A 26,418-nucleotide genomic window follows, 5' to 3' on the forward strand; every position below is an offset into this window, starting at 1 on the left:
ACCCGGAAGGAAGACCGTGTGAATGCATACTAGCACAGTATGCTCTTAACCAGGGTGGATTTGATTTAAATCAAACTGATTTAAATCACTAGTCAGTAAGGCTTGATTTTAAATCCTAGTTTTCTACATAGACTAATTCTTGCTGGTATAACTTTAATATGCAAGTAGATGAAGATTTTTAGAATAACAACTTTTCATATTAGTTTTTTTATCCCAAGTTTAATAGGTTAATCATTCATATTTGGACAACTTTTCTGTTGTACTTAGGAAGGAGAAAAATAATAATTACCTTAATAATAACAATAAATAATTTAAATAGATTTATTCATCTGAAACAGTTAAACATTCCAGCATATGTTATTTGCTTAAACATCCATGTTTGGTAACTAATTTGGCTAAACAAAATATATATATTTTAAGAAACTTAGACTGTCAGCCCCTTCCTCCTCACACTTAGTTTCACTTTCTTCTTGTGCAGATCAATTCCACTCCAAACAATCAGAAAAATATTGTTTCTATTCTATTCACTGAACTTCTTGAAACTTAGCACTGAAGGGGTTGATTCTGTATTCATAGGTTTGTAGAAGTTAGGATTAAGGTCTTTTTCTTAACTCTGTTCATGTTATAACATTTTTGCTGTGAAGAAGAGGCATGTGATCTCCGCTGAGTCAAATTCAGTTTTGAGAACTGCAAAAGTACACCAAGCATCTGTGATAATATCTTGTAGGCAGAGAAACTGCCCAATAATCTTACAAAAACCTCTGGAAGAGCATGACGTGAATGGATTAATGGAATTTATTTACCAAAAAAATTAAACATATACAGCCTTATTCTACATAATTAAAAAACTAATCTTTATTTCATGATGGAATAACCTTTGGATGGTAATTTTTATTTAAAAAAAAATCCGATTTAAATAAAAAATCTGATTTTTTTTTTTTTTTTTTTTAAATCATCGATTTTTATCCACCCTGCTCTTAACTTGCAGGGAGAAGATTGTTTTACTGTTTGGGGTTTACTACTGCTTTAAACTAAAACTAGCCATAGATGTTTGAAATGTGGCTTGTTTAGGGATTGGCCAAATTTTGATCCATGTGTGGCTACTCTCGATTGACTAACAGAATTTGATCTAATGATCGATTTATGTTGGGAACATTTTCTCAATCAATGGCTGCAGCTATTGATCAGTGTATTCTGACAGTGGAGAGTCCCTGCTGTCAGAATTCAATGTCTTAGCAGGGGGGAGTGGGGGTTCCTCTATCCACCTCACTTGTGTGCTCAATTTTTGGCCAGCTAAAGAGGATGCCTATAGTGGATGAAATGACCTTTGCTCAGAAGCCATTGTGCTTGCTACAACCCAACTTCAGTGCATTCACTAATCTCCAAAATGAACTGTCCTCATTCTGTCTTGCCATCATTCTAAAAACTGTGCATGCATAACAGCATTCTGTGGTTGGGTTGTGACAAGCCACCATGCCTCGTGTAGTTGGTATATTATTTTAGAACAAATACAGCAAGTACATGAAAGTAAGCAGGGGAGGTTAGAAATGGTGTGGAATGTTGAGGGGGCCACTTTTTAATACCTTTTATACATTGGCACTGTGTTATTATAGCACAGCATGCCAGGTTCTGTACTTTCTTTAGTTTCCACCCCATGTTCTTTATAGCAGGATTTCCAGCTAAGTTAGATCTTTGTGGTCCTGAGTCTGCGAGGCACACTTTAGTGTGTATTACAGAGTAACCTCCAAATCACAGGCAAGCTGTCTGTGTGTATGTGCCATTTGTAAGTGAGTCCTATTGATCTGTCACTTGGTGATTTGTGCCAAGACTGAAACACTGCAAATCAAGCTGTGCTTCAATTGTGTCTGTTCTGTCTTGAAATGATTGATTCCTGCAGGGGTGGATTCTGCCTTTTACTGCAGGATTTATTTCTTATCAGTCTTCTACACAGAGTGGGAAATGATTCTAAGACCCTCTTATTACATCAATTAACGCCTGTTGTTTTTCTAGCCTTGCATTATCTGCCTGCACTCCAGGATCAGATGTAATTGAGAACGATATGCCCTTGTCCTTATTTCTCAAGAGGCCAATTAGTGCCAACACAGATCTCTAATACGTTACTTGGTGCACTTGTGCTTGGATGAACTGTGTGTATGGAAAGGGCACCACAAGACAGATGTAAACATTAGCTGTAGGCAGTTATTGTATAGGAAATGTATTTTGTTTTATGAAATATAGCATCAGTAATAGAAATAAATGTGTTTTTAATTTTTCCCTTTTTATTATGTTTAAGAGTGCATGTACCTATATTAAAATGTATATATGGGAAATATTAAAAAAAAAAGTAAATCCCTCCAATGCATGCCCATTCCCCATGTAGTGTCTCTTCAAAGTGGTTGTAAAGTGTTTTTTTCTTTTTTAAATAAACAGGTTTATACTTACCTTCTCTGTGCAATGAAATTGCACAGAATGGCCCTGAGCCTCCTCTTCTGGGGTATTCCACCAGCACTCCTGGCTTCTCTTCTCTGTGGGCCCCCAGAGGAAGCCGCTTCCTATGGGGATCTACCTGCAGGCTTGATCCCAAGCCATGCTGCCTGCATCCATAGATAGACAGTATGACTTGGCCCTGAGCCCTTGCTTCTTCATCACAGGATTTGATTGACAGTAGCATGAGCCAGTTGGACTCAGGTAAAAGGGGAGGGGGGGTGATACTGGTAATGGAACATTTTTTACTTTATTATAGGGAATGTATTAAGGTGAAAAATGATAAAGTAGTTGTAAACCCCAGACATGAAATATGAACAGAGTATATCCCTCTATAGGGTGTTCTTGTCTCAATTAAGTTCACTAAGTGTCATTTCTGTCTGCTGCCTCTTCTCTCTGCTATCAGCATGAGTCACTTCTGACAAGTTTTCCTGACAGTAAAAGATGACAGGGGAAGGACCTCCAGCACACACCCTCATCTCTGTTCCTGTGTCCTGTGTAAAGGGTATGTGTCCCTTCCCTCCAATCGGCTCTTAGAGCTCTTCTCAGTGAGATCTGCAGAGTGTGCCTTCAGCTCCCCACCCACTTTTTTCTGGACAAGCTTTATAAATTCTGGAGTTTGAACGGATGAAGAGAATACTGCAGACAAACAGGTACAACTTATGTAGGATGATTTGTTTCATCTCTGTGTATCACCTAAGGCTAGTCACTTCACTGGGTATATGTAAGGCTTTACAACCACTTTAAGGCTTTAGAACCAGTTTAGAAACGCTACTTATACAGAAAAATACCATTTGATTTGAAAGGAATACCGTATGCCTCTAACTTCGTCTGCTGCACTGAGAACTTCTGAACTTTCCCATATGTTACAGAAGGAGATGACAGGGTGGTGTTATTATCAAACACATTAAAACTCTGCTTAGGCATTCAAAAGACCCCCCTCCAGCACAATGATCTATTAGCTTGTACAGTGGACTTTCAAACCAGTATGTTTACTTAGTACCATCCCATAATAAAATTTATTTTAATGCCAATTCTTTTCTATTGAATCCCCAGATATCCAGATTTAATTACCAGGTAAATGACTCATGATATTTTGTCTCATCTTGTGCACCGTGATGATAATTTAAGGAGGTATTGCCAAATCATCCACTTAGCCATGATCACCGGTTCACACCCAGTCGTCCCACCCCTGGGACAAACCAGCCAGCACTGGGTCCTTTCCTTAATCTGCTCTTCCAGGAACAACGTTTTTGCACACTGAGTAACCATGTCCCTAGGTTTCTCAGATGTAAAGTGCAAAACTGCATACACATTCCATATAGGGATTCCATTCAGATTACCTTTGTGTGCTAATTAACTTATCTACATGCACCAAGCTTTTACCTAGTATCCCTACTTTCTTAAAGTGGTTGTAAAGGGTGAAGATTTTTTTTTACCCTCATGCATTCTGTGCAAAAAACCTTCAGTATGCAGCTCCCCCTGTAGCCCCACTAATACTTACCTGAGACTAATCTTTATCAGTCACTGTGTATGGGAGCCTCGGCTCTCCTGGGTCTCTTTCCTCATTGGATGAGACACAGCAGCGGGAGCCATTGGCAGCCAGTGAGGAGGGAGCTGGCTTGGGAGCGAGCACTTAGGCATGCCCCTAGCATAAGCAGTTTAGTCAGTGGGAGCTCAACGCTGGCTGGGGACCCAAGAAGAGGCGCCAGGCTGCTCTATGCAGTGGTTTTGCAGGTAAGAATGACATGTTTGTTATTTTAAAATTTAAAAAAATACTAACCTTTAGAATCACTTTAAGTTTTTTGTGTTTTATTGGATTCAAAATGATATACTAAAATACGTTCGTTCCTAACCCCTGACACTACTAAACAACTCATTCACTCCCTTATCTCACGACTCGACTACTGCAACTCCCTCCTCACCGGCTTACGTCATCACAGACTATCCCCGCTTCAGTCTATCCTGAACTCTGCAGCCAGACTCATCCACCTTACCAACCGCTCCGTATCCGCCACCCCCCTCTGTCATTCCCTCCACTTCCGAAAAAATACAAACTACTAACATTGACGTACAAAGCTATTCATAATACTGACCCAAACTACCTCACCGACCTGATATCCAAATACCACCCAAAACATACTCTCCGCTCCTCACTCTTACTCTCTAGTTCCCTGGTCTCCTTCTCCCATGCCCGTCTCCAGGACTTCTCCAGGGCTTCCCCCATCCTCTGGAACTCACTACCCCAATCCATCAGACTGTCACCTACCCTCCTCGCCTTCAGGCACATCCTGAAAACCCATCTCTTTAGGGAAGCCTACCCTGCCCTGACCTAACTGCCGATCTCCATCACTCCATCCCCCACAGCCATTTCCTCCTGTACCACTATCCCCTCCCTCCTAGATTGTAAGCGCCAAGGGGCAGGGCCCTCGAACCCCTCGTGTATTGTATTGTTACTGTATTGTCTCATGTACTGTCTCCCACTATAATGTACAGCGCTGAGCAAACTTTTTGGCACTATATAAATACTGAATAATAATAATATACTATACAGTATGTATTGTTATCATTATCAGGAAGTTTTTCACGATACTGGTTAAGTACGTTATTTTTCTGTAATTTCAAAACTTTTTTACAGATTGCCTTGTAATTCGTTCTTTTTCAACAAGTTAGGCGTGGCCAAAGGTAGTACTAGAAATCTATGAGTTACCTGCTCCTGATCTGACCCTTGATTTCTGTGTTTTACTTAATCCTGACTCCTAAACACTCTGCATTACCTAATCCTGACTCCTGAAATCTGTTACTTAATGAACTCCAGGATAAGCAAAAAAAAAATCACCCATTAGTACACCTCCTATACAAAACACTAAACAGTTAATACAATATTGAAAATCCCTACCATTTAGGAGAAAAGTCTAATTGAATTTTCACGACCTTATCTCTGTAATTCAAAAGATAACAGGATCTGCCCTGCCAAGGATCAGCTCTGCAGGGCTTGCATCATATCCTCTCCTCTCTCTCTGCAGTAAAAGGAAACTACAGTTCCCATCAACCGCAGGGAAGTTTAGTGAATGTGAGTGGGTACGCTAGGCCTGTACATGTTCAGTGAGTCTGAGAGTCTTTGGCCACCACTGCAGGTGGAGCTGAATTACATCACTTATTCTTGGAGAAAGAACTACAGAAGAGATGTGCCAAGACCACTGCCATAGCAGCATAGGTTCAGGTTATATTTAACCCCTTTATCATCCCTTCTTATGGTGTCAAAGGTATTTTGTCTTTATATTTTCAGTGTCTAACCATTTCAAAAGTCTGTGACCAATTGTTTCAGGGAATGGCAAGAATAGGGATGTCGTTTTAGGGGTGTTGCTACAAAAGAGGGTGAGGTAAAAGTGGGTGTACTAAGTAGGGTGTTCCAGGATTTAATTTTCAAAATCTGGTAACCTTAATGTAAATGTATCAGAATGTTGGGAAGGTTTCTTGAATGGTCAGATATGCCAGCAAATCTCAGCACTGTTTGTACTTCATAAATCGATGATTATTTGACAGATCTGATATTTAAATGTTATATTAGACCCTGTAAGATAAACCCTCAAGGTGCTTGAATTATAATCACACTTTTTTTAGGCTGCATTTTTATCTTTACAGTAAGAATTCTGCATTAAAGCAGAACTCCAGCTTGCACATTTAAAAAAATTTTTAAGAGTAAAAAAGGGTTCAAATCTCTGTTGAATTTTTAAGGTGTATGTCCCTGTTGGGGGAGATTTATCCCCTCTATATAGAAAGTGAGATGCATGCAAAATTTTACAGTGGTCAGTACAAACAGGTAAGAAAGGGAAATCTTCTAATAGTGACACTTATTTCAGTGACTGCTATCTCAGATGGGATTTCGCTTATTTCATAGTTGATGAGGTTGAAAAAAGACAGGTGTATTTCTTTACAACCTATGTGAGAGTTTTAATGTTTAGGAATTCCCATAATCTTGTATATTGTGCTTACTGAGGAAAATGTCTATAAAAAAAAAAAGAAAATGGTTTTTTTTTTTTTTTTTTTTGTTAACACTAGCTAATATCACTTTCTGAGAATGGGAGTTACAGATTTTCACTTACCTTACAGTAAAGAACCCCTTTCACAGTGTCAGACTAAACCTTTTTTCCACCAGTCTTAAATTGTGGCCACATGTCTTCATCAGATTGTAAATTCTAATCAGTAGAGCCCACCTTGGCACTTGGTGTAGCACGTTGATTTAGCTGCAGGATGCTTAACAGGCAAAGCTTGGACTTTATGTACAGTCCAATGTTGTAGACAGGTAAGACAGTCATTCTGTATTTCTGACTATTGCTATAAAAACGGAGCTATGTTTGGAATGTATTCACCTTACAGTGTAAACTTTTCAAACTCTACCACTCAAAGCTTAGTCTCAGGTGGATGACCAGGTGTTGCCTCACACCACTGGTCACATTCTTTAACGCTACTTACACTTGGAACCCTTAAAAAGTACTTCCTCCTGCCCTTTTGGTCATGAAGATTTGTTACAGGACAGATGTGCCAATACTGCCACAACGCAGGTTCAAAGTATTCTACTGAAACCTGTTTACCATAGCAAAGCCCAATGGGGAGATTTATCCTATTCTGGACTTAAATTCCTTCAACTGATTCCTCCAAATTTCCAAAGTTTGCATAGAATCTGCAAGGTCAGTTATTGCTTCACAGAAACCAGGGAGATGCATGGCATCTATAGCTATTCAAGATGCCTATGTGCATGTTCCCATTTACATGCCCAATCAGCATTTTCTGCAATTAGCAGTGACAACCACTTTTTGTCACACTGCCTTTCAGCATATCATCTGCTCCCAGAGTGTCCTTCTAAGAACTATCTTGATTGCTACCTTCAAAGGACTCCACAGGATAAATTAAATGTTCCAGGCCTTCGACCTGGTAATCTATTTCAACAAATCACCTCTCCAGCCTTCCATTTCCCAGGAATTCTGGAATCTGGTTCTGGACACATCCCAAACCAAAGCCTTTCTCTCAGAAAAGAAAATTCTTTCTCCAAGACCCCAATGATCAAAAATTGAGATCCAAGAGACATCCCACAATCAGATTCCATGTGAGAGTTCTGACCTGATGGTAGCTTCCTTGAAGGCAGTACCTAATTCCAACTTAACATCTTGTCGACATGGAAAAAGCAGGCTCCAGCAATCGATTTTTACCTGTGCTTCTGCACAGTCAAGCAAGGAATTCCATATCTTGGTGGATCACCCCCCTGCTTTAACAGTGAGTAAGTCCATCATTTCCTATCACTAGTAAGTTACCACAACAGATGCAAATCTCTCAGGCTGGGTAGAAGTGTTCCAATCCCCAACAATTCAAGTAAAATGGTCACTGGGGAAAACTAAGCTCCTCATCAACATCTTGTCACTCTGAGCACTCCTGTTGACAATGCAGCATTGGACCCCCCTTTCTGTCACTACATCAGCCATCAATTTCCCTACCAGGAGCCTGGTTGCCTTGAAGGAGGCTGCCTTGAAGGAGGCAAACAGAAACTAAATGTCCAGTGATCTCAACCCACATCCCAGAACTAGACAACTAGGAAGCGGTTTACCTCTAGCCTTAATATTATTACTATTATTATACTGGATTTATATAGCGCCAACAGTTTGCTCAGCACTTTACAATATAACAGGAGACAATACAGCACCAATACAGTTCAATACAAGAGGGAAAGGAGGGCCCTGCTCCTTGGAGCTTACAGTCTGCCCCTAGTCTTAGTTCAGGTTAATTTACACCTTCACTCCAGTGCAAATTCTGCCTGATTTTCTCCAGAAAAAAGAGCAAGAGAAGAAAACAGTGATCCTAATTGCACAAAACTAGCCTAGAAGAACCTGGTACACAGATATACTAAGACTTCTAGCAGACAACACCTGGCCTTTTTCCAACAGGGCAGATCTTCTATCTCATGGCCCTCTATTCCATCCTGCTTCTCAGTCTTTGGCTGTAACAGCATGAATCCCAGGTCTTAAAGAGCAGAGGTTTCTGAGTCTGTGATTCCTGCCTTGCTTTTTACAGGAAGCACTATTATCATATGTGGAAATCCTTTTTTTGTTTGGTGGCAACACAAGCATTTCAATCCCAGAGATTACTTTAGATTATATTCTGGCCTTTCTACAAACCGATCTTGACCGGATTTTGGCTTTAAGCACTCTTAAAGGTAAGGTCATAGCTTTATTAATTTTCAAAGACCTCTGGCTTCACTCTCCCTTGTGTTTCCTTGGGATCTCAACGTGGTTTCTCTGCCCTGCAGAAACCACCTGATAAACCTATCAGAGACATTCCCCCTAAAGCAGGGGTAGGCAACCTGCGGCTTACTAGCTGTTGTGGAACTACATTTCCCATGAGGCATTGCAACATTACAAAACTGACATTACAGCTATGACTTGCAGAGGCATGATGGAACTTGTAGTCCTGCAACAGCTGGAGAGCCGTGGGTTGCCTACCCCTGCCCTAAAGGATCTCTCAATATCCTTTTTGGTTGCCATCACATCTGTCAGACAAGTTTCTGAACTGCCAGCCTGTTTCTGTAAAGAGGCTTTCCTCTTAATTCACAATGACAAGGTTGTCTTATGCCCAGGGCTATCCATTCTCCTGAAGATGGTTTTGGTATTCCACCACAATGAGCACATTTTTCTACAATCCTTATGCCCTGCTTTTAAGCATCCAAAGGAAATTTTTCTACATTGCCTGTACAGAGTCAGAGCCATTAGGATAAACCTCAGAGCTACTACACCAATATCATACACTGATTTCCTATTTTATCCTTACTTTGGGACCTTGCAAGGAATCTGATCGCAAGAGCCTGTGGATATGTACAGGTACTGTATGTTGAAATTCCCCTTATTGCAGTTACTATAATCACATATATTTGTGCATTTTGATCATATCCCCTCTTAAGTGGCTCTTCTCTGGAGCGAATGTAACCTTTGTAATCGTTTGTCATAATAGAGGTTTTCCAACCTCCTTAATATTTTGTTGCCCTTTGCTGAACTCCTGCCAGTTCAAGGACATCCTTTTTTGTAGATTGGTGACCAAATGTGAAATGCATACTGTAGTTGAGGTCAAATCAGTGTTTTGTTTTTTATTAAGGCGTAGAATTATTAATTGATCTCTTAGCCTTGCATGCTTATGCTACATCTATAGTTTTCAAGGACCCGTAAGTCTTTTTTGCATCAAAAATTCTCTAGGAGGAGACCCTCCTTGTGAGTATTTTGCCTGTGTATTTTACCACCCAAGTGCATAACTTTACATTTTTCATTATTAAACCTTATTTGCCTTGTAGCCACTCATCTTCCCATTTTACCTATGTTGTCTTGTAACAATGCTACATCTTGTAGCATCATCTTTGGTGACTTCAGTATCCCTATCAACGTCAACAACCCAGCTACTTCCCAACTCCTCCACTTAACCTCTTCTTTTGCACTCACACAGTGCTCACAGTCCTCCACCCACTCCGATGGGAACACCCTGGACCTCATTTTCTCTCATCTCTGCACCCTCCACAACTTCACTAACACCCCCTTCCCTCTCTCTGACCACAACCTCATTGCGTTCTCCATCTCCCCATCCTCTAACTGCCCCCTTGACTCTGTCCCCACACAACTCCTCCGGGCACCCTCCTCCATCCTATGCTCCCTCACCCACATCTTCAATCTCTCCCTCTCTACTGGCGCATTCCCCTCACCCCTAAAGCATATGCAGATCACCCCCATACTCAAAAAACCCTCCCTGGACCCCACCGACCTGAACAACTTTAGACCCATCTCCCTGCTGCCATTCACATCCAAGCTCCTTGAGCGCTTAGTCTACAATCGCCTAAGTTCCCACCTCACTGACAATAACCTCCTTGATCCACTACAGTCTGGCTTCCGTCCCCTACACTCCACTGAAACTGCCCTACTCAAAATCACTAATGACCTGCTAACCGCCAAAGCTAATAGCCACTACTCAGTCCTCCTACTCCTCGACCTCTCCGCGGCCTTCAACACAGTTGACCACCCCCTCCTCCTTCATAAACTACACTCCCTTGGCATCAGAGACTCTGCTCTCTCCTGGCTTTCCTCCTATCTATACCAACGTTCCTTCAGCGTTACCTATAACGCTACCACCTCCCCCTCTCTCCCCCTCTCTGTTGGGGTCCCCCAAGGCTCTGTCCTCGGGCCCCTTCTTTTCTCCATCTACACCTCCTCCCTCGGTAAACTGATACACTCCCACGGCTTCAACTATCACCTCTACGCCGATGACACGGAAATTTACCTCTCCGCCCGTATCACCCACCTCCTGAATGACATTTCAGACTGGATGTTGCTCCATTTCCTCAAATTGAACCTTTCCAAAACCGAGCTCCTAGTTTTCCTTCCAGCCTGCGCCCCCCCTTCCTCTCCATCACGACCAACAACGCCACCATCAATCCCACCCCGCAAGCCAAAGTCCTAGGTGTCACCCTGGACTCAAACCTATCCTTCCAACCTCATGTCCAATCGCTGGCAACTTCATGCAGGCTCTACCTCCGCAACATCTCCAAGATACGTACGTTCCTAACCCCAGACACTACTAAACAACTCGTTCACTCCCTTATTATCTCACGTCTGGACTACTGCAACTCCCTTCTCACCAGCCTACCCCAACACAGGCTATCTCCCCTTTTGTCCATCCTGAACTCAGCGGCCAGACTCATCCAACTTACCATTCGCTCCACTTCTGCCACCCCCCTCTGCCATTCCCTTCACTGGCTTCCGATTGCCCAACGCATTAAATTCAAACTATTAACATTGACATACAAAGCCAGTCATAACGCTGCCCCAAACTACCTCTCCGACCTGATGCCCAAATACCACCCAACCCGTATTCTTCGCTCCTCACAAGACCTCCTACTTTCTAGCTCCATGGTCTCCTCCTCCCACGCCCGACTGCAGGACTTCTCCAGGACTTCCCCCATCCTCTGGAACTCACTACCCCAATCCATCAGACTGTCACCTTCCCTCCTCACCTTCAGGCGCATCTCTTCAGGGAAGCCTACCCCACCCTTACCCAACAGCCAATCTCCTCTACTCCTCCTACCACTCCATCCCCCTCAGCCATCTCCTCCTGTACCACTATCCCCTCCCTCCTAGATTGTAAGCTCGAAAGAGCAGGGCCCCCGAACCCCTCGTGTATTGTTTTGTTACTGTATTGTCCCATGTACTGTCCCCCACTACAATGTACAGCGCTGAGCAAACCTTTTGGCGCTATATAAATACTGTATAATAATAATCTTGTGCCAAATGTTTTTCACTGTTTATCTAATTGATAAAGCTATACAAAAAATGTTTTTGCTTGAGTTAAACTTTATTGGAGTGTACAACTGGGTGTTAAGATCATTTTTATATTTATGGTATATGATCCTAATAAGGCAGCAGTATATAAAAGAGAACACCATCATTTATCTGTCCATTTGTAGGACAGTAAAGTAATTGTAAATTAAAAATATCCCTTTACAAATAATTATCATATGCTGTTGCTCATATTTCTGGTTTCTCACTAAAGCTAAGCTATGACCACCATTGCCAGCAAAAAGGTTGCTATTCACATATTGACTTTTTGAAAGTTGATATTTGCATAGGCTTAGGCATGTCCCCTTGGAGCAGTGCCCGGCAGGCATTAGGCCATTTAGCTGGATGTTACCTTGAGGATGTCTGCTCTCCAATATTTCCAAACTGGGGTCAATTTGCCTAAAAATAACCTATAGCAATTTATGTTGCCTCTTAGTTCAGCAGTGATCTTTTTTTTTTTTGTTTCCTATTCATGTGATTTAGTTTATTAGTATTTATTGTCATTAAAATGCTCACTATTTATGGAATTCAACCCACCTTACATTGCTGCCCACAACAACCAGGCAAAAAAAAATTTAGTTTAGTACAATAATATCAGTTGGAAGATGGTGCATTAATGTATTTAACCACTAACCTACAGGGCACTTATACCCCCTTCCTGCCCAGGCCAATTTCCAGCTTTCAGCGCTGTCACACTTTGAATGACAATTGCGCGGTCATGCAACACTGTACCCATATGAAATTTTTATCTTTTTTTTTGTGATAGAGCTTTATTTTGGTGGAATTTAATCACCTCTGGGTTTTTTATTTTTTCTTAAACAAACCAAAAACCACTGAGAATTTTGGAAAAAAAACGTTTTTTCTTAGTTTTTGTTATAACATTTTGTAAATAAGTGATTTTTCTCCTTCACTGATGTGCGCTAATGAGGCTGTAGTGATGGGCACTGATAGGCTGCACTGATGGACACTGATAGGTGGCACTGATAGGCACTGATGAGGAGGCACTGGTAGGTGGCACTGATGGGCATTGACAGGCATCACTGATGGGCACTGATAGGTGGCACTGATGCACACTGGTTGGCAGCACTGATAGGTGGCATTGATTGGCAGCACTGATAGGTGGCACTGATTGGCATTGATAGGTGGCACTGGCTGGCACTGATGGGTGACACTGAAAGGCAGCTCAGATGGGCACTGATATGTGGCATTGATGTACACTGGTAGGCATTGATGTGGCACTGATGGGCACTGGCAGGTGGCATGGATGAGCACTGAGAGCTGGCACTGATGGACACTGACAGGTGGCACTGCTGGGGCTACACTGATCATCAGTGCCCTGATGATCAGTGCACATGTCCCCTCCGAGGAATGCTGATTACCAGGTCTCCTCTCCTCACGAGCTGTCAGCGTGACAGCTTGTGAGGAGAGAAATGCTGATAACCGGCATTTCCCTGTTTACATGCGATCAACTGTGATTGGACACAGCTGATCACATGACCGAGCCGACATCTTTCGGCTCTTTCCGTTGATCGGTGATCCGCTGTGTCCAAGGGACACAGCGCACTGCCGATCACTGCGCTGCATGCTCCAGGAGCTGCACATGCGCGGTGAGAATGGGAGGACGTCCTATGAGAGAACAAGAGAACCGCCTTGCGTCCATAATTGGACTATATGGCGGGCGGGAGGCGGTTAAAGGGAATGGGAAATAAATTCTTCTCTTGTTACACTTTCCATACCGTCTTTGTATCCACTTATTCCTATATGCTGGGATGTTCCAAAAGTCAACCAAGTAGGTTTTCTTATTAAGAATTTTGTTAATCAGTAGGTTGTTGTTTGGCACTTAGAATCTGAGTTATTTTGTCATGTCATGGACCTCACAAGAACCATCAAAGGGGGTTTTATTATGTAGTTCTGTCTATGTTCTTGCTAAATGATTGCTCTTAAACATTCATAGTCTCCCAGCACTTGCATATTAGTGTGCGATTAGACTGTATGCCTACAGCGATTTTTGGGAAAAAAACTTTTAATTTTGTTCCATTTTGACTGCTCTTTGCTTAAATTAATCTCTAGATAAATGTTGTTTCCCACAGGGCTGTGATGTATGACAGTGAGAGCTGTTCATCAGACTTTTCATAGCATTTGATAATGGTATCCCATAGTGCTTTCATTGGGCTAGTTTGTTCTTGTAAAGGTCACCTTGAGAATTACTTTCATAAGTCAAGGTGTATACAAAGATCGGTCTTCATAGATTCCAAATGAAAAACATGTATTGTAATCTGTATTACATATATTGTCTAATATTCATATTGAAAGATAACGCTAAATCCCAGAGAATCCGCAAACATACACAGTTGAACTACTTATACAGAAACTATTTTATCTGTTGAAGGATTTGTAAATCTATTTAGCCAGTCTTGTGATCCAGACAATTGAGCTTTACTGCAACAGCAAAATAGAATGTCAATAACACCCTTCCAGCCTGCTGACTGGAAAACGACGGAGCAGCTGCAGAGTCAAGAGTCAGTACCTTCTCTGTAATCTGTTTTGCTTTGGTTTGTGCATGCCCTGCTGCTCTCACTTTGAGTGCTGATGTGCAAGGAATTATTGAAGGCTGAACGCAACACAAATTCAAGTACTTACACTAATTTTCCTAAAGTGGTTGTAAAGATTGAAGTTTTTTTACCTAATACTTGAACCCTATCTTGATCCAGCACTGTGCACAGGAGCAGCAGCTTTCCCGGGTCTCTGTCTCCTCATTGGCTCAGATACAGCCAGTGCGGGGTGGGGGGTGGTCCTGAGCTGCACTGTGTGTCTTGTTGGCACACAGAGTGGGGCTCGGGAGCAGGTATGCACAAGAGCAAGCAGCTTGCTCTGGGAACACTTAACAGGGAGGAGGAGCCAGGAGCTCTGAAGGGGTACCAAAGAAGAGGCACAGAGAAGGTAGTACCATTGCACAGAGCAGGTAAGTATAATGTGTTTGTTAGTTTAAAAAATGAGCCTTTAGTGTTACTTTAATGATTTTCATACATATATACAGTAGCATGTACTATACACACGTATCTACATACTTTGCAGTTTGTATATATGCCGGGAGTTCAGCTTTAAAGATAAGCTGTATTGAGCGTGAAGCTTAAAGCAGAGTTCCACTCAACCTATCAAAAACTGTAGCTGCTGACTTTTAAAAAATAGCCACTTACCTGTTCCTCGGTCTCATAGTATGTACCCCGAAGCTCGTTTCACCGGCCAACCTGTATTCCAGGAGGCCGGCATCTTCAGTGTGGGCAGCCAGCTGTGAGAGCTTGTGGCTTCACAGCCGGGTACCCACTGCACATGCGCTAGTAGCACTGCGCTTCATGAATGGTCCTGTAGTCTTCTGGGACCTATCATGTCCCAAAAGACTATAGGGAGGGAGAACACCTTCCCCTTCCGATTGCCTAGGTGATCGGACCGGAAGTGGGAGTGGGTACCTGTCAAATTCGGGTACCCGCTCCCCAAAAGGTGCCAAACCTTAATGGGGAGCGAGGGAGCAGTCCTTAAAGCGGAACTTCCCCTTTTGGGTGGAGCTCCGCTTTAAGTGCAGCCTTTTCTTTTTAGTGAACTCCTTCATATATACCCACAGCAGCAGGGGTTAATACAACTAAGGGGCTGTCACAGGCTCTCATCAAGAGAGCCCAACCATGCTTGCCCTTTCTGCCCATCTCCACCATTCATGGAACCCATATTACAGCTTCTGTGAATGAAACGGGTTACAAAGCAACAAACTAAAATTCTCGGCTCATTTACCAGCCAGCCTGCAACAATCCGAATCAACCCTGTCTAACAATCCAAGTTAAAAACAAGGGGTTTAGTTTGCACACATTTGAAAATGTATGTGTAAACTGCAGCGGTCATGTCATGACACCCCAGTGGACTGCAGTCCTAACTATAATTTTGAGAGTCACCTTGGAGTACATATATAATAAAGGATAGATTAAGGGCAGGTATGCCTGGAGAAAGCTCACCTCTCCTTAAAGGTATGAGCACACACTGGACACCCAGCAAGAGCGCAGTGGCAGCGAATGTATCCAGTGCATCACCTGTGAATGAAACAGGACCTAAGAACGGAGGATTACATTTCATTCATTGAAGCTGTATTGCAGCTTCTGTGAATGGAACAGGTGGGTGGAAAGAGTGGGTATAGTCGGGCTCTCCTAATGAAATCCTGTAACAGCCCCTTTAAGCCTCGCTGCACTGGATGATTGTAGGGGTCGGGCATTGAGGGAGGAGGATTTCAAAATAGGAGGCATCAGCACAAGGGACACATCCTACTGTCTAAGTAATGCGCCCTATGCTGATTTTTTGGGGTTTTTTTTTGTCTGCACCTAAGCTTTAATATGGAGACTGCCACTGTAGACCTCCTTCCGAGAATGTTAGCTGTCTACCTTTCATGCTGACCCCATGGCTTCCAATCTCCTGAATTACTTATGCAGGATATAGGTCATGAGTACTGACTTTACATGTTTCTTGCTTGTTCTGCATCAGTGACTTATGCTGGCCATTCTATGATTGAAATTTGATCAGTTCTCCGGGGACTGGCTAATTTTTGATCAGTATGTGGACTTCCCTGCTTGACAGAAGTTGAATGGAAACTCTGGAAAACTTTTGTTGATCAGCAGCTGATCAGTGTATTCTCCATCCACCTCGTTTATGTAGATAGAGGAATCTATCTACGTATAAAAGTAAGTGACAATCTGATCACTAGCATTTTCAGCAAGAAGTCAGCAGTGGCTATGTATTTCTCTTAATGCAGATTATTCCTTTTAAGACTTAATATTCAGATTCTTGCATAAGCCCATTTAGGACTGACATTCTTTGTTTCCTTTTTTAGGTTTGTTGGCTCTTTATTGGATGAGATTATCCCGGTATAATATAACTTTACATTTATTTATAATTTATTTTCCCAGGATACTCGACCCAACATGTCAAGACCTCTGATCACCAGATCACCCGCTTCTCCCCTGAACAATCAAGGCATTCCTACCCCAGCTCAGCTCACTAAATCCAATGCGCCAGTTCACATTGATGTTGGTGGTCACATGTACACAAGCAGTTTGGCAACGCTAACAAAATACCCAGATTCCAGGTAAGAATGCTGAACTTGTTGGGGAAGTATGGTAAATAAAACAAGTGTATCTGCTGGCAGTTGTAAAGTGTTTTATTAAGGATTGAGAGCAGACATTTTCCAGTCATATTTGGGGGGGGGGGGGGGTGCATATGTATCAGAGTAAATCTGCAAAAGCATGTTTGAAACAGTCTAAAAAGGTTGAATGAATTACAGGAGCTGCCACTGCTGACTTTCTCCTTAAAATGCTAGTTGTGTATTGTAACTGCTGGCTGTTATAACTGATGCCAGGGCATCTAGACCTCTAGGCTTCCTGAGTTACGGGTCCAGGCCTTCAATACTTTGGGTCCAGGTCTGGAGGTTGTAAAAATGAGTAACCTTAGTTGAGCTTATGAAACATCGCAATCCTGATGTTGGCGACAACTCTCCAGCAACGGGATTGCTATAGAGGGCAAAAATACACTTTTCTTCCATGGTTTACTCTTTTGTGGCCACACCAGTAGACTGGCAATGGCAACGAAAGTGGTTGCAAAGGTAGAAGGTTTTTTTACCTTAATACATTTTCTGCATTAAACCTGTGTGCAGCTCCCCCTCCCCCCCAGCACCTCCTTATACTTGAGCCCAGTCTTGATTCAGCGTTGTGCCCAAGAGCAGTGTCTCTCTCTGGTCTTTCCCTTTTCACAGGACACGGAGGCAGCAGTGGGAGCCATTGGATCCTGCTGCTGTCTATCACAGCTTGTGAGAAGAGAGCAAAGGACAGGGCCAAGTCAAGCTCTGTGCATCTGTGAACATGCAGAGTGTGACTTGGGATTGAACCCGCATGAGTGCCTCCATAGCAAGCAGCTTGTTATGGGGTCACTTGGCAGGGGTTTGGAGCCAGGAGCGCCAGTGGGGGACTCCAAAATCCCAGAAGAGGAGGATCAGGCAAGTATGTTTGTTATTATAAAGAAAAAAAAAAAAACTTCCCTTTACAAACTTTAAGTTTTGTACATGCACACAGCCATCTTGCTGCCAGAGCACAAATAAACAAGTGCTCCCCAACTGATGAGGATTGCCCAGCATTTTATTAAATTCATAAGGATAAGCATTTTTATGTTTTGACCGCAGTGGGCAAAATGGCCAGGTCTGAACTGTTTCCTACTGTAGTTTTAGCTATCACAATTGATGGTCACCCATAGCATAGAATGCCAAGAAGAACCAACTGATAGAAAATAAAAGCTTTGGCTTTTTTTATATATTTTATAGGCTGGCACCTATTGCACAATGAAATGTACTTGGATTTTTTCAGTTGCTTTGGGCCTTGGGCGATTTTCAGGGTGTGTATAGTACTCAGACATAAATATGCCAGTTTCTCAGATTCCTTCCCAGAATTTCCAGCAACACGTTTTTCCTGGAACTCTGGTAATCATTGTATACCATTAACACTGGCCCTGCAACTTATTGTTCAACAACTAATCGTTGGCGTGGATCTCGTTTCTTTTCAGCTGTGTTTTTGTCTTTAAGCTATTTTCATAGATCTTATGAAGATTTGTAAAACACTGTATGCAAATATATTCTGCTTATGGGAAAATTCTATTTCTGTAGAAAGCTTATCCATATACCTTTTTTTTTTTTTTTTTTTTTTTTTTTTTTTTTTTTTTTTTTTTTTTTTTTTTTGTGGGAGCTTTTTTTGGGGACTGGCCATACATAAACTGACAAAGCTTTAAAGCTGAACTCCGGGATCAAAACAAAAACATATACTTTGCTGTGGGACTCCCTTGCACTGCAGGAGTAAATGCTTGTTAAGTCTAGGGGTAGGTATAATACCTCATTCTTCACTTCTCACTCCGGCAGGCTTCTAGCGCTCATCTCTTACCTCTAAAGCTTCGGGTTTGTGGACATCTCTTTGGTTCTGCGTTGTATCTATTGAAATTGCAATGCAACCGCAGGCTGGAGTGCCTTATAGAAGAGGCTTCAGGGGACTGGTTGCAGATTATGGGGGAAGTCTGTTGGAGCGAGGAATGGCATATTACAGCTCATTCCATTACCTTTAGGGGAGGGACCCACTGCAAGGATATTTTCTGTCTGGAGCTAGGGTTTAAAGATATTAGAAATAGGTTTTTCAACTATAGAGCTCTCCTCATTGGACAGCATTTTTAGTGCTTAAAGCAGCTCTTTCGCTAAAAAAAAAGGAAAGAGTCCTTTCAACGAACATGTCATACCTGCCCTGCTGCCCACTTGCCACACCTGCCAAACTTCACTGCATTGAAGAGATAGCACTAGCTGCCCGAAGAGTCTTCAGAGTCTGACACTTCCAGGAATGCCTGGTTACCCCATGTGCTGTGGTTCCTCCTCCCATCCCCTACATTACTACAGGACACAGCAGTGACATTAGGGTCAGTAGATTAAACCAATGTGTACAATGGGGACCAGGAATTTTTTACATTTTCAAATGTTTTGCAATCATAAGATTCTTTAGGCAGAAGATTACTTTGAAACAGCGAATTTCGGCATCATGGACTCGTTTTAAGAATACTTTTGATGATTACAGCTGCCTTAATAGAAACAAGTGTTATTCATGTATTAAAATTTATTTGCAATGTATATATGAGGAATTGCATTCCAATTGTTTCAGTCACGTTATAAACATATAGCTTGTTTATTTCTATGACACAGATGATTATAATGCAGTCACAACCCCCCCCCCCTCCCCCCCCCAAAAAAAGGACTGATTTGTGACATTAAATGAGTTATTGAGTTATTTCAGTTAAATAGATTTCGTATAAAATCTTCAGAGGTTATCAGAACTTATTACAAATAAGGTAAAGCTTGAATACAGGGAGACATGCAGTAGCACTGAAATGTTCTGTGCTTTTTCTAAGCATAAAAGTATAGCATTGCAAGTGATATGCTATATAAATGCAGAAGATAGTTAATTAATGTTTTACACAGTACTTTACAGTATATGCTTCACTTAAAGGTCTGATGAAAAAGAAAAGGGAATACAGTATGTAATGTCCCTACAACTGTCAAACCTACACAGGACTTTTACCTACCAGTGTGCTTTGTAGTACAACGGAGTTTTAGAACTACAGTGCATCCAGAAAGTATTCACAGCGCTTAACCTTTGCCACATTTTGTTATGTTACAGCCTTATTCCAAAATGGATTAAATTCATTTTTTTCCCCTCAACATTCTACAAACAATACCCCATAATGACAATGTGAAAGAAGTTTATTTTGAAATATTTGCAATTTATTTAAAAAAAAAAAAACACATGTAAATAAATATTCACAGCCTTTGCCATGACACTCAAAACTGGTGCATCCTGTTCCCACTGATCATTCTTGAGAATAATTTTGGAATAAGGCCATAACAAAACAAAATGTGGCAAAAGTTAAGCGCTGTGAATACTTTCTGGATGCACTGTACGTGACATGCATTGCCCTACTATGGAAATATATGAAGTGACAGAATATGGGTAATTATTACTCAACATGCATATAAGCATAATTGTTTTTAAAGGCTTATTTGTATGTCATATTGTGCTGCTTAAGCACTTGTCTACCAGAATATTTTGTCCATTTTTGTACACGTTAGAATGCACATTTTAAGCCTGAAGGTTAGTTAAACCCCCCCACACTGTATATATTTTCTGAAAGCAAATATCCTAGTGGCAGTACAATTTTTTATGTCACGTGGTATTTGTGCACAAATTTTCAAATACAAATATTTTTGGTTAAAAAAAAAACGCAAAGTTAACACAGTATATTACTCAATTTTTATTGTAATACATAAAAGATGAGATGTTGTGTGTAAACGGATATTCAACATGTCAAGCCTTAAAATTGTGCACATGCCAATGAATCTGTGACAAACTTTGGTACCCAACTTTGTCCATAGGTATCACTTTAAAAAGCCTTTATAGGTTATCAGTTTGGTTAACTGCAAATGATGGGCCTAAAATTATTGCACTCACTCCAACTTTCATGTTCGTATTTAACATTGTCGTTTACATGCATAGGCGCACCAAGAATACATTATATTGTTCTCATGTGTATGTATGTGGGGCTTTAACATTTTTTTTGTTACTTTTATTATACATATTTTTAAATTAACTTTATTGTTATCACATAGGGGCCAATAGCCCCCTTTGCGATAGCATTTTGCTGTTACAGGTTCTCTTTATGAGACATCAGGGGTCTATTAGATCCCTGATGCCTCCCCTGCATTCTACTGAAGTGAATAGAGTACCTTGGGTGGGCTTTGGAAGGCTATTTATGAAGGTTAAACTGTTTCTACTGTCCAAACTGACCCTTTAATTAACCCCTTACTTTTGGTAGACTGTGTAGAGTGAACATTGCATCATGCTGTATCTATCCAGTAAGCACACTGAACAGTATTGTGTGTGGTTGATACATTTTTCATAAAGCTTCCATTTTCTGCTAGTTATTCCTAATTTATCAAATAATGAAACTTGTTATGCATATATCCTCTATGTTGAATAGTTTTTCAACTTTTTCATATTCCATAGAATTGATATCTTGCCATGAAAAAAGCAGTCATGGTGTCTATGTAATATTCTTTCAACCGCTAAATCTGACATAAAAGATTTTTTGTTCAAATGAATCAGTAGTTGATGTTCTCACTGAACAACTTTTAAGCTGTATGCAGGTCCACCGTATCTTTAATGGCCGACTTAATGTGGCCACTGTAGAAAACTTTTACAACTTAAATTTTCAGGCCAAGACCTCACAGTTACTACATCATTGATTTCTCCTCTTTCCTCCCTAAACGTCAACAGTAGACATAGAAGCCCTACAGCTTAGATAACAAATGAAAACCCTTCCTGTCTTAGAGCAACAGAAACAGTCAATGCAATTATAAAAAATGATGCTTTAAAATGTGTTTCTGCCCCACAGAGGTGTACGTCTCCATCGTGAAAAGTGATGGTCAATTAAGACCCCTCAGAGTTGACATGGATGAGGTATACTGTTAAAGTAGCACTTCTATTGTAACAAAAGGCGATATTGGAAATGTGTTATCTACAACCAGCTTCTGTTAATTCCTCTTTATCTATAGATTCAATTTAATATCTAAGAATAAACACGGTTTTGGAGTATACACAATTCTTTGTGAGGAGGATAGCACCTGTCATCCTCCTAAATGACATCCAGCCTTTTATAAAATATTATGACTCGGGTACAGAGCATGCTGCCACAGGGTACATTTAACTCAGTGGAGTGTATCTTATATTTTAAAGGCCATTCTCAACCACAGCTAGCTTTGGGTAGGTATCCATTGTTTAACACACCAATCAGCTTCTTCTTATTTTATGCTTCCACCTCCTTGTAGTAAGCCATATTGTTTTCTCTCACTTTGACTATCTCATTTCTCTTTGTATTGCCTTATGGGAAGTCTTTTTGAAGAACACATTGTGCTTTTAAACCACCTTAGAAGTTTGATATAGTTAAGAATTCTCACCACTAGAATCCCTGATAGTTATAAGAGAATTTGTGATTCAGCTTGGTGGTAACCAAGTAGAAATGTTTTGCATGCTTTTAGAGACTTAGATAAAAAGTATAAAAAAACAAAACCAAGAATTTCATATATTGCAACCTACCAATCTTAGGATGTGGTGGTTGCAGTAGTCTTCTTTTCTTTGCTCATATAGCTACTGATCCTGCTAGAACCCTTTTGACCTTGCAGCTTCCAGTGTATTGAACTGAATTTTAAATGTTATCTGACTTCCATGCTATCATCTGTAAACTACAAAACGCCTCACCCCTATGCAATGCTGATTAGGAGAGAGACGGTGGAAGCTGCTGTGCCTTAGACTACGAAATGCCTTATCACCGCTCTGAAATGTGATTTGTGGTGGATCGCTTTTCAGAGGCATTTGAAAGGCAGCGGAAAGGCAATATGCCTCCCCCTCACTGCCTACAAACCCTGCAAATGCTACAGTGCAACCATAGCGCAACCCTGTTTACTTTATCAAGTCGCGTTCTGTAGTGGTCCTATCCACTGAACGCGACAAGGAGGGATAACTTTTTTTTGAGGGGGAGGTGCTCATTTTTCTGTTTTTACTGCCCGCAAGTGTAAATGGGCCCTAATAATTTTTGTTGCTAGCCTTGTTATCCAGAAAGTACAGCCTGTACTTTGACCTCTAATGCAGCAGCGCAACTCACATCGGCCATAGATGGATCGAATCTCAGCTGGTTCAGGAGGGACAGGCCAAGATTAAATCCATCTATGGCTAGACTGGTTGTACAGAAGTCGACCCATCCATTGACTTCAGTACAACCAGCCTGTAAGATTTTTTTGCATGCGATTTTCTTTCCTTCAACCCATGTTTTCCTGCAACCTTCTGTTTACTATGGCCTATTCTTTGTCCATGTTTACTTTTTAGTTACCTAAATTAGTTTAGCGTGTTTTAAAATACAGAACATCCTCTGTCTATTCCTGCCTCCCTGGTGTCATCTGTAATCTCTACAAGTGATTTTTACATCTTGCTGACCTGTTAGGAAGGTTGTTGAATTTATTTTTTAATTCAAGTAGAGTGATAGACTGTAATGCTTGTACTCTCCTTGGACATACGATGGTTGACGAGAGCGTACATTTCTACTAATTAACTTGTTTTCATCTCCCTGAGAGATCAAATGATCTGTTCATGCACTTCAGTAGCACTGGTAATACTGACTTGTTAATTGTAAGCCTGTCAAGAGTAATATACTTGGGAGATGACTTTAAAGCTGTTTTATATTAACAAAGCCTGACTGTCTATTTAGAGAGCTGCACCTTCAGTCGCATACTGCCAAACAAAATGTTATCTGTTCTGTAGTGCTTTGTGGCGGGGTGCAGTGTCTTGTCCATCTCTTGCTCCCAGAGTGCCCGTGTCAGACGTCTTAAGGGAAGGCAGCGTCTTTGCAGATGGGAATGAGTTTCTGTCTTGTACTTGCCAAACTTTTACCTTAAGGAAGAGTGACCCAAGAACATCCCCCCCTCAGAAACTGGCAGTTGCTCCAGTATGAAGTTATTCATGTAAGTTACAGGGACTCGCTATATGAAAATATAGTGTCTTCACTACATGGTTGACAGCCTAGAGATAGCCATAATATATGAGCTAATAGCAGCTGAAAGATTTTCTTTGGTAGGGTTGACTGTTCTGTATTGTACATAATTACAGGGGTGCACAGAATAAATAAATCAGCTAGAGTAAAACATTTGATTATATTTAATCATAAATATGCCAGGCTTTAGAACCCTTTCACACCAACCTACACACTAAACCTTGAGTGCTGGCATGTCATGTATAGGGACAGTGAGGATCGGTGTGATACATTGTTAGAATGCAACACATTGTTTACTATTTGCGCTCTTTTTTTTTACTTTATTGAAATATACCAAAATTACACTTATTTTACCTCTATGTGTGACAAACGCAGTGCCCAACCCCTGCCCTTCTCACAAACTTGTGACAAAGGACTGGCCAATCTCACACTGCACTGTCACTTACGTAACAATGCCACTCTCAGCTGCACAAAGCTTTTCCTTCTTGCGGGACCACAATCTAGGTGCCAGCAGCCTGAGAGCGATTGTCACCTAGATTAGGTTAATTAAGCAAGTAATCCTTTAAATGCCACCATCTCCTTTTTACTGTGCAAAGCTTCTTTATGAAGAAGTGGCATTGGAGACTTGCTACGTGAACAAAATTGCTGCTACACACACAGCTATTCGTGTGTCCAGTACGCACAACCATTACATTATGCACTACGTCATGCTGCAGTACCATGAAATATTGTGAGGTGCATTACATAAACATTCAACATTTCTGTGTTTATACTCCATGCACCACAAACCATCCATAGACAGTGTTGTGAACAGGGCAGATAGGAAAACGTGTTCTATGTGCTCTCACATTGAGCCTGTGTGGATCTATGCAGATTAAAGCAACTCAGTGGGGTTGTATTTACTAAAACTGGAGAGTGCATAATCTGGTGCAGCTGTGCATGGTAGCCAATCAGCTTCTAACTTCAGCTTGTTCACTTAAGCTTTGACAAACAACCTGGAAACTGATGGGTTTCTATGCAGAGCTGCATCAGGTTTTGCACTGTCCAATTTTAATAAATCAACCCCTATGCCCTAAAAAGTGAAGACATCCCAATACATAAGCAAAGTAGTGGTAAGTGATGTGTTCCCAACATAGCATGGCTTTCTTCAATAAATGCAAAGAAATACTGTCAACTAAGCGTGTAAGCCAAAATGGAAGATCACATTGGATTACACTCAGCTGCAAAGGTAAATGCATTCATTACTTCTCTGTTTGGATATGGGTAGTGTTACATAGCAGATTTCCAAATGTTTTTATAATGAGGCATTATATTATGTTAGAACAAGCCTTACATATTGAATCCTCACAATTTAATAGTTTGTTGAGCTGCCTTTTATACCAGTAAAGGCAGTGTAGTGTATAATCTTTTAGGTTTTTCTTTTTTAAGATACACATGTAAAGCTGGGTATAAAGCAGGAACCAGCTGAATTCTGGTCTGTGTGTACCACTAACTGTTCAACAGAAGCTAGTCTAATGGCCGGCTTCCGTTGAATGGTAATGGTAGAAAACCAGCATTCCATCAGCTCATGCACAGAAATGGGAGTTCTTCAAAATGACTGTATGTGAACACACTGCAAAATATATTCCCATGGGTAACAAGTTTAAAAGGCTAAAAATTAAACCTATGTGGCTTACGGCCAAAGTTAAAAAAGCTATAGATAATAAGAAAAGAGCTTTTATTTAATATAAAAATGAAGGAATGCTATCATCATTTAAACATTACAAAGAATATAACAGAATATGCAAAAAGGAAGTAAAGGCCGCAAAAATTGCAAACGAACGACAGATTGTAAAAGATAGCAGGACCAACCCCCAAAACATTCTTCAATTATATTAATAGTAAAACGGTCCAGTCCGAGCATGTAGGCCATTTACAAAATAATCTAGAGTGGGTGACTGGAGACAAAGAGAAGGTGAATCTATTAAATATCTTCTTCAGCTCTGTGTATACAAAGAAGCATGGGGGAGCTCCTGTCTATAATGGGAATGGTATTGACACAGCTCCAGATGATCCACATTGGCTCAGTATTGATATGATCCAGAAATATTTAGACAGAATAAATGTGAATAAAGCACCTGGACTGGATGGCATACACCCACGGGTCCTTAGCCACCTTCCGCCCACCCTATAGTACAATGACGGGAGCAAGGTGGTTCTCTCGTTCTGATAGGACGTCATATGACGTCCTACCATTCTCACTGCGCATGCGCAGCGATCGCCGGTCCGCTGTGTCCCTCGGACACAGCGGATCACGGAAAGAGCCGAAGATGTCGGCTCAATCATGTGATCAGCTGAGTCCAATCACAGCTGATCACATGTAAACACGAAAATGCCGGTTATCGGCACTTCTCTCTCGAGCTGTCACGCTGACAGCTCGAGA

The 26,418-nt window shown here is 41.2% G+C and overlaps 1 protein-coding gene across 3 annotated transcripts in view; it reads left to right on the forward strand.

Annotated features, from left to right (window-relative positions):
- KCTD1 (potassium channel tetramerization domain containing 1) overlaps positions 1-26,418 on the forward strand; it is a 190,977-nt gene that overhangs the window by 128,712 nt on the left and 35,847 nt on the right. For all 3 annotated transcript variants that reach the window (XM_089675703.1, XM_089675702.1, XM_089675701.1), the window contains exon 2: positions 16,790-16,968. In XM_089675703.1, coding sequence (XP_089531829.1) covers positions 16,790-16,968 — 179 coding nt within the window. The remainder of the gene's footprint in view (positions 1-16,789; positions 16,969-26,418) is intronic.

Source organism: Staurois parvus, unplaced genomic scaffold, assembly GCF_062004578.1.
Source record: "Staurois parvus isolate SC_StPar_1 unplaced genomic scaffold, SC_StPar_1.0 ptg000157l, whole genome shotgun sequence".
NCBI lineage: Eukaryota > Metazoa > Chordata > Amphibia > Anura > Ranidae > Staurois > Staurois parvus.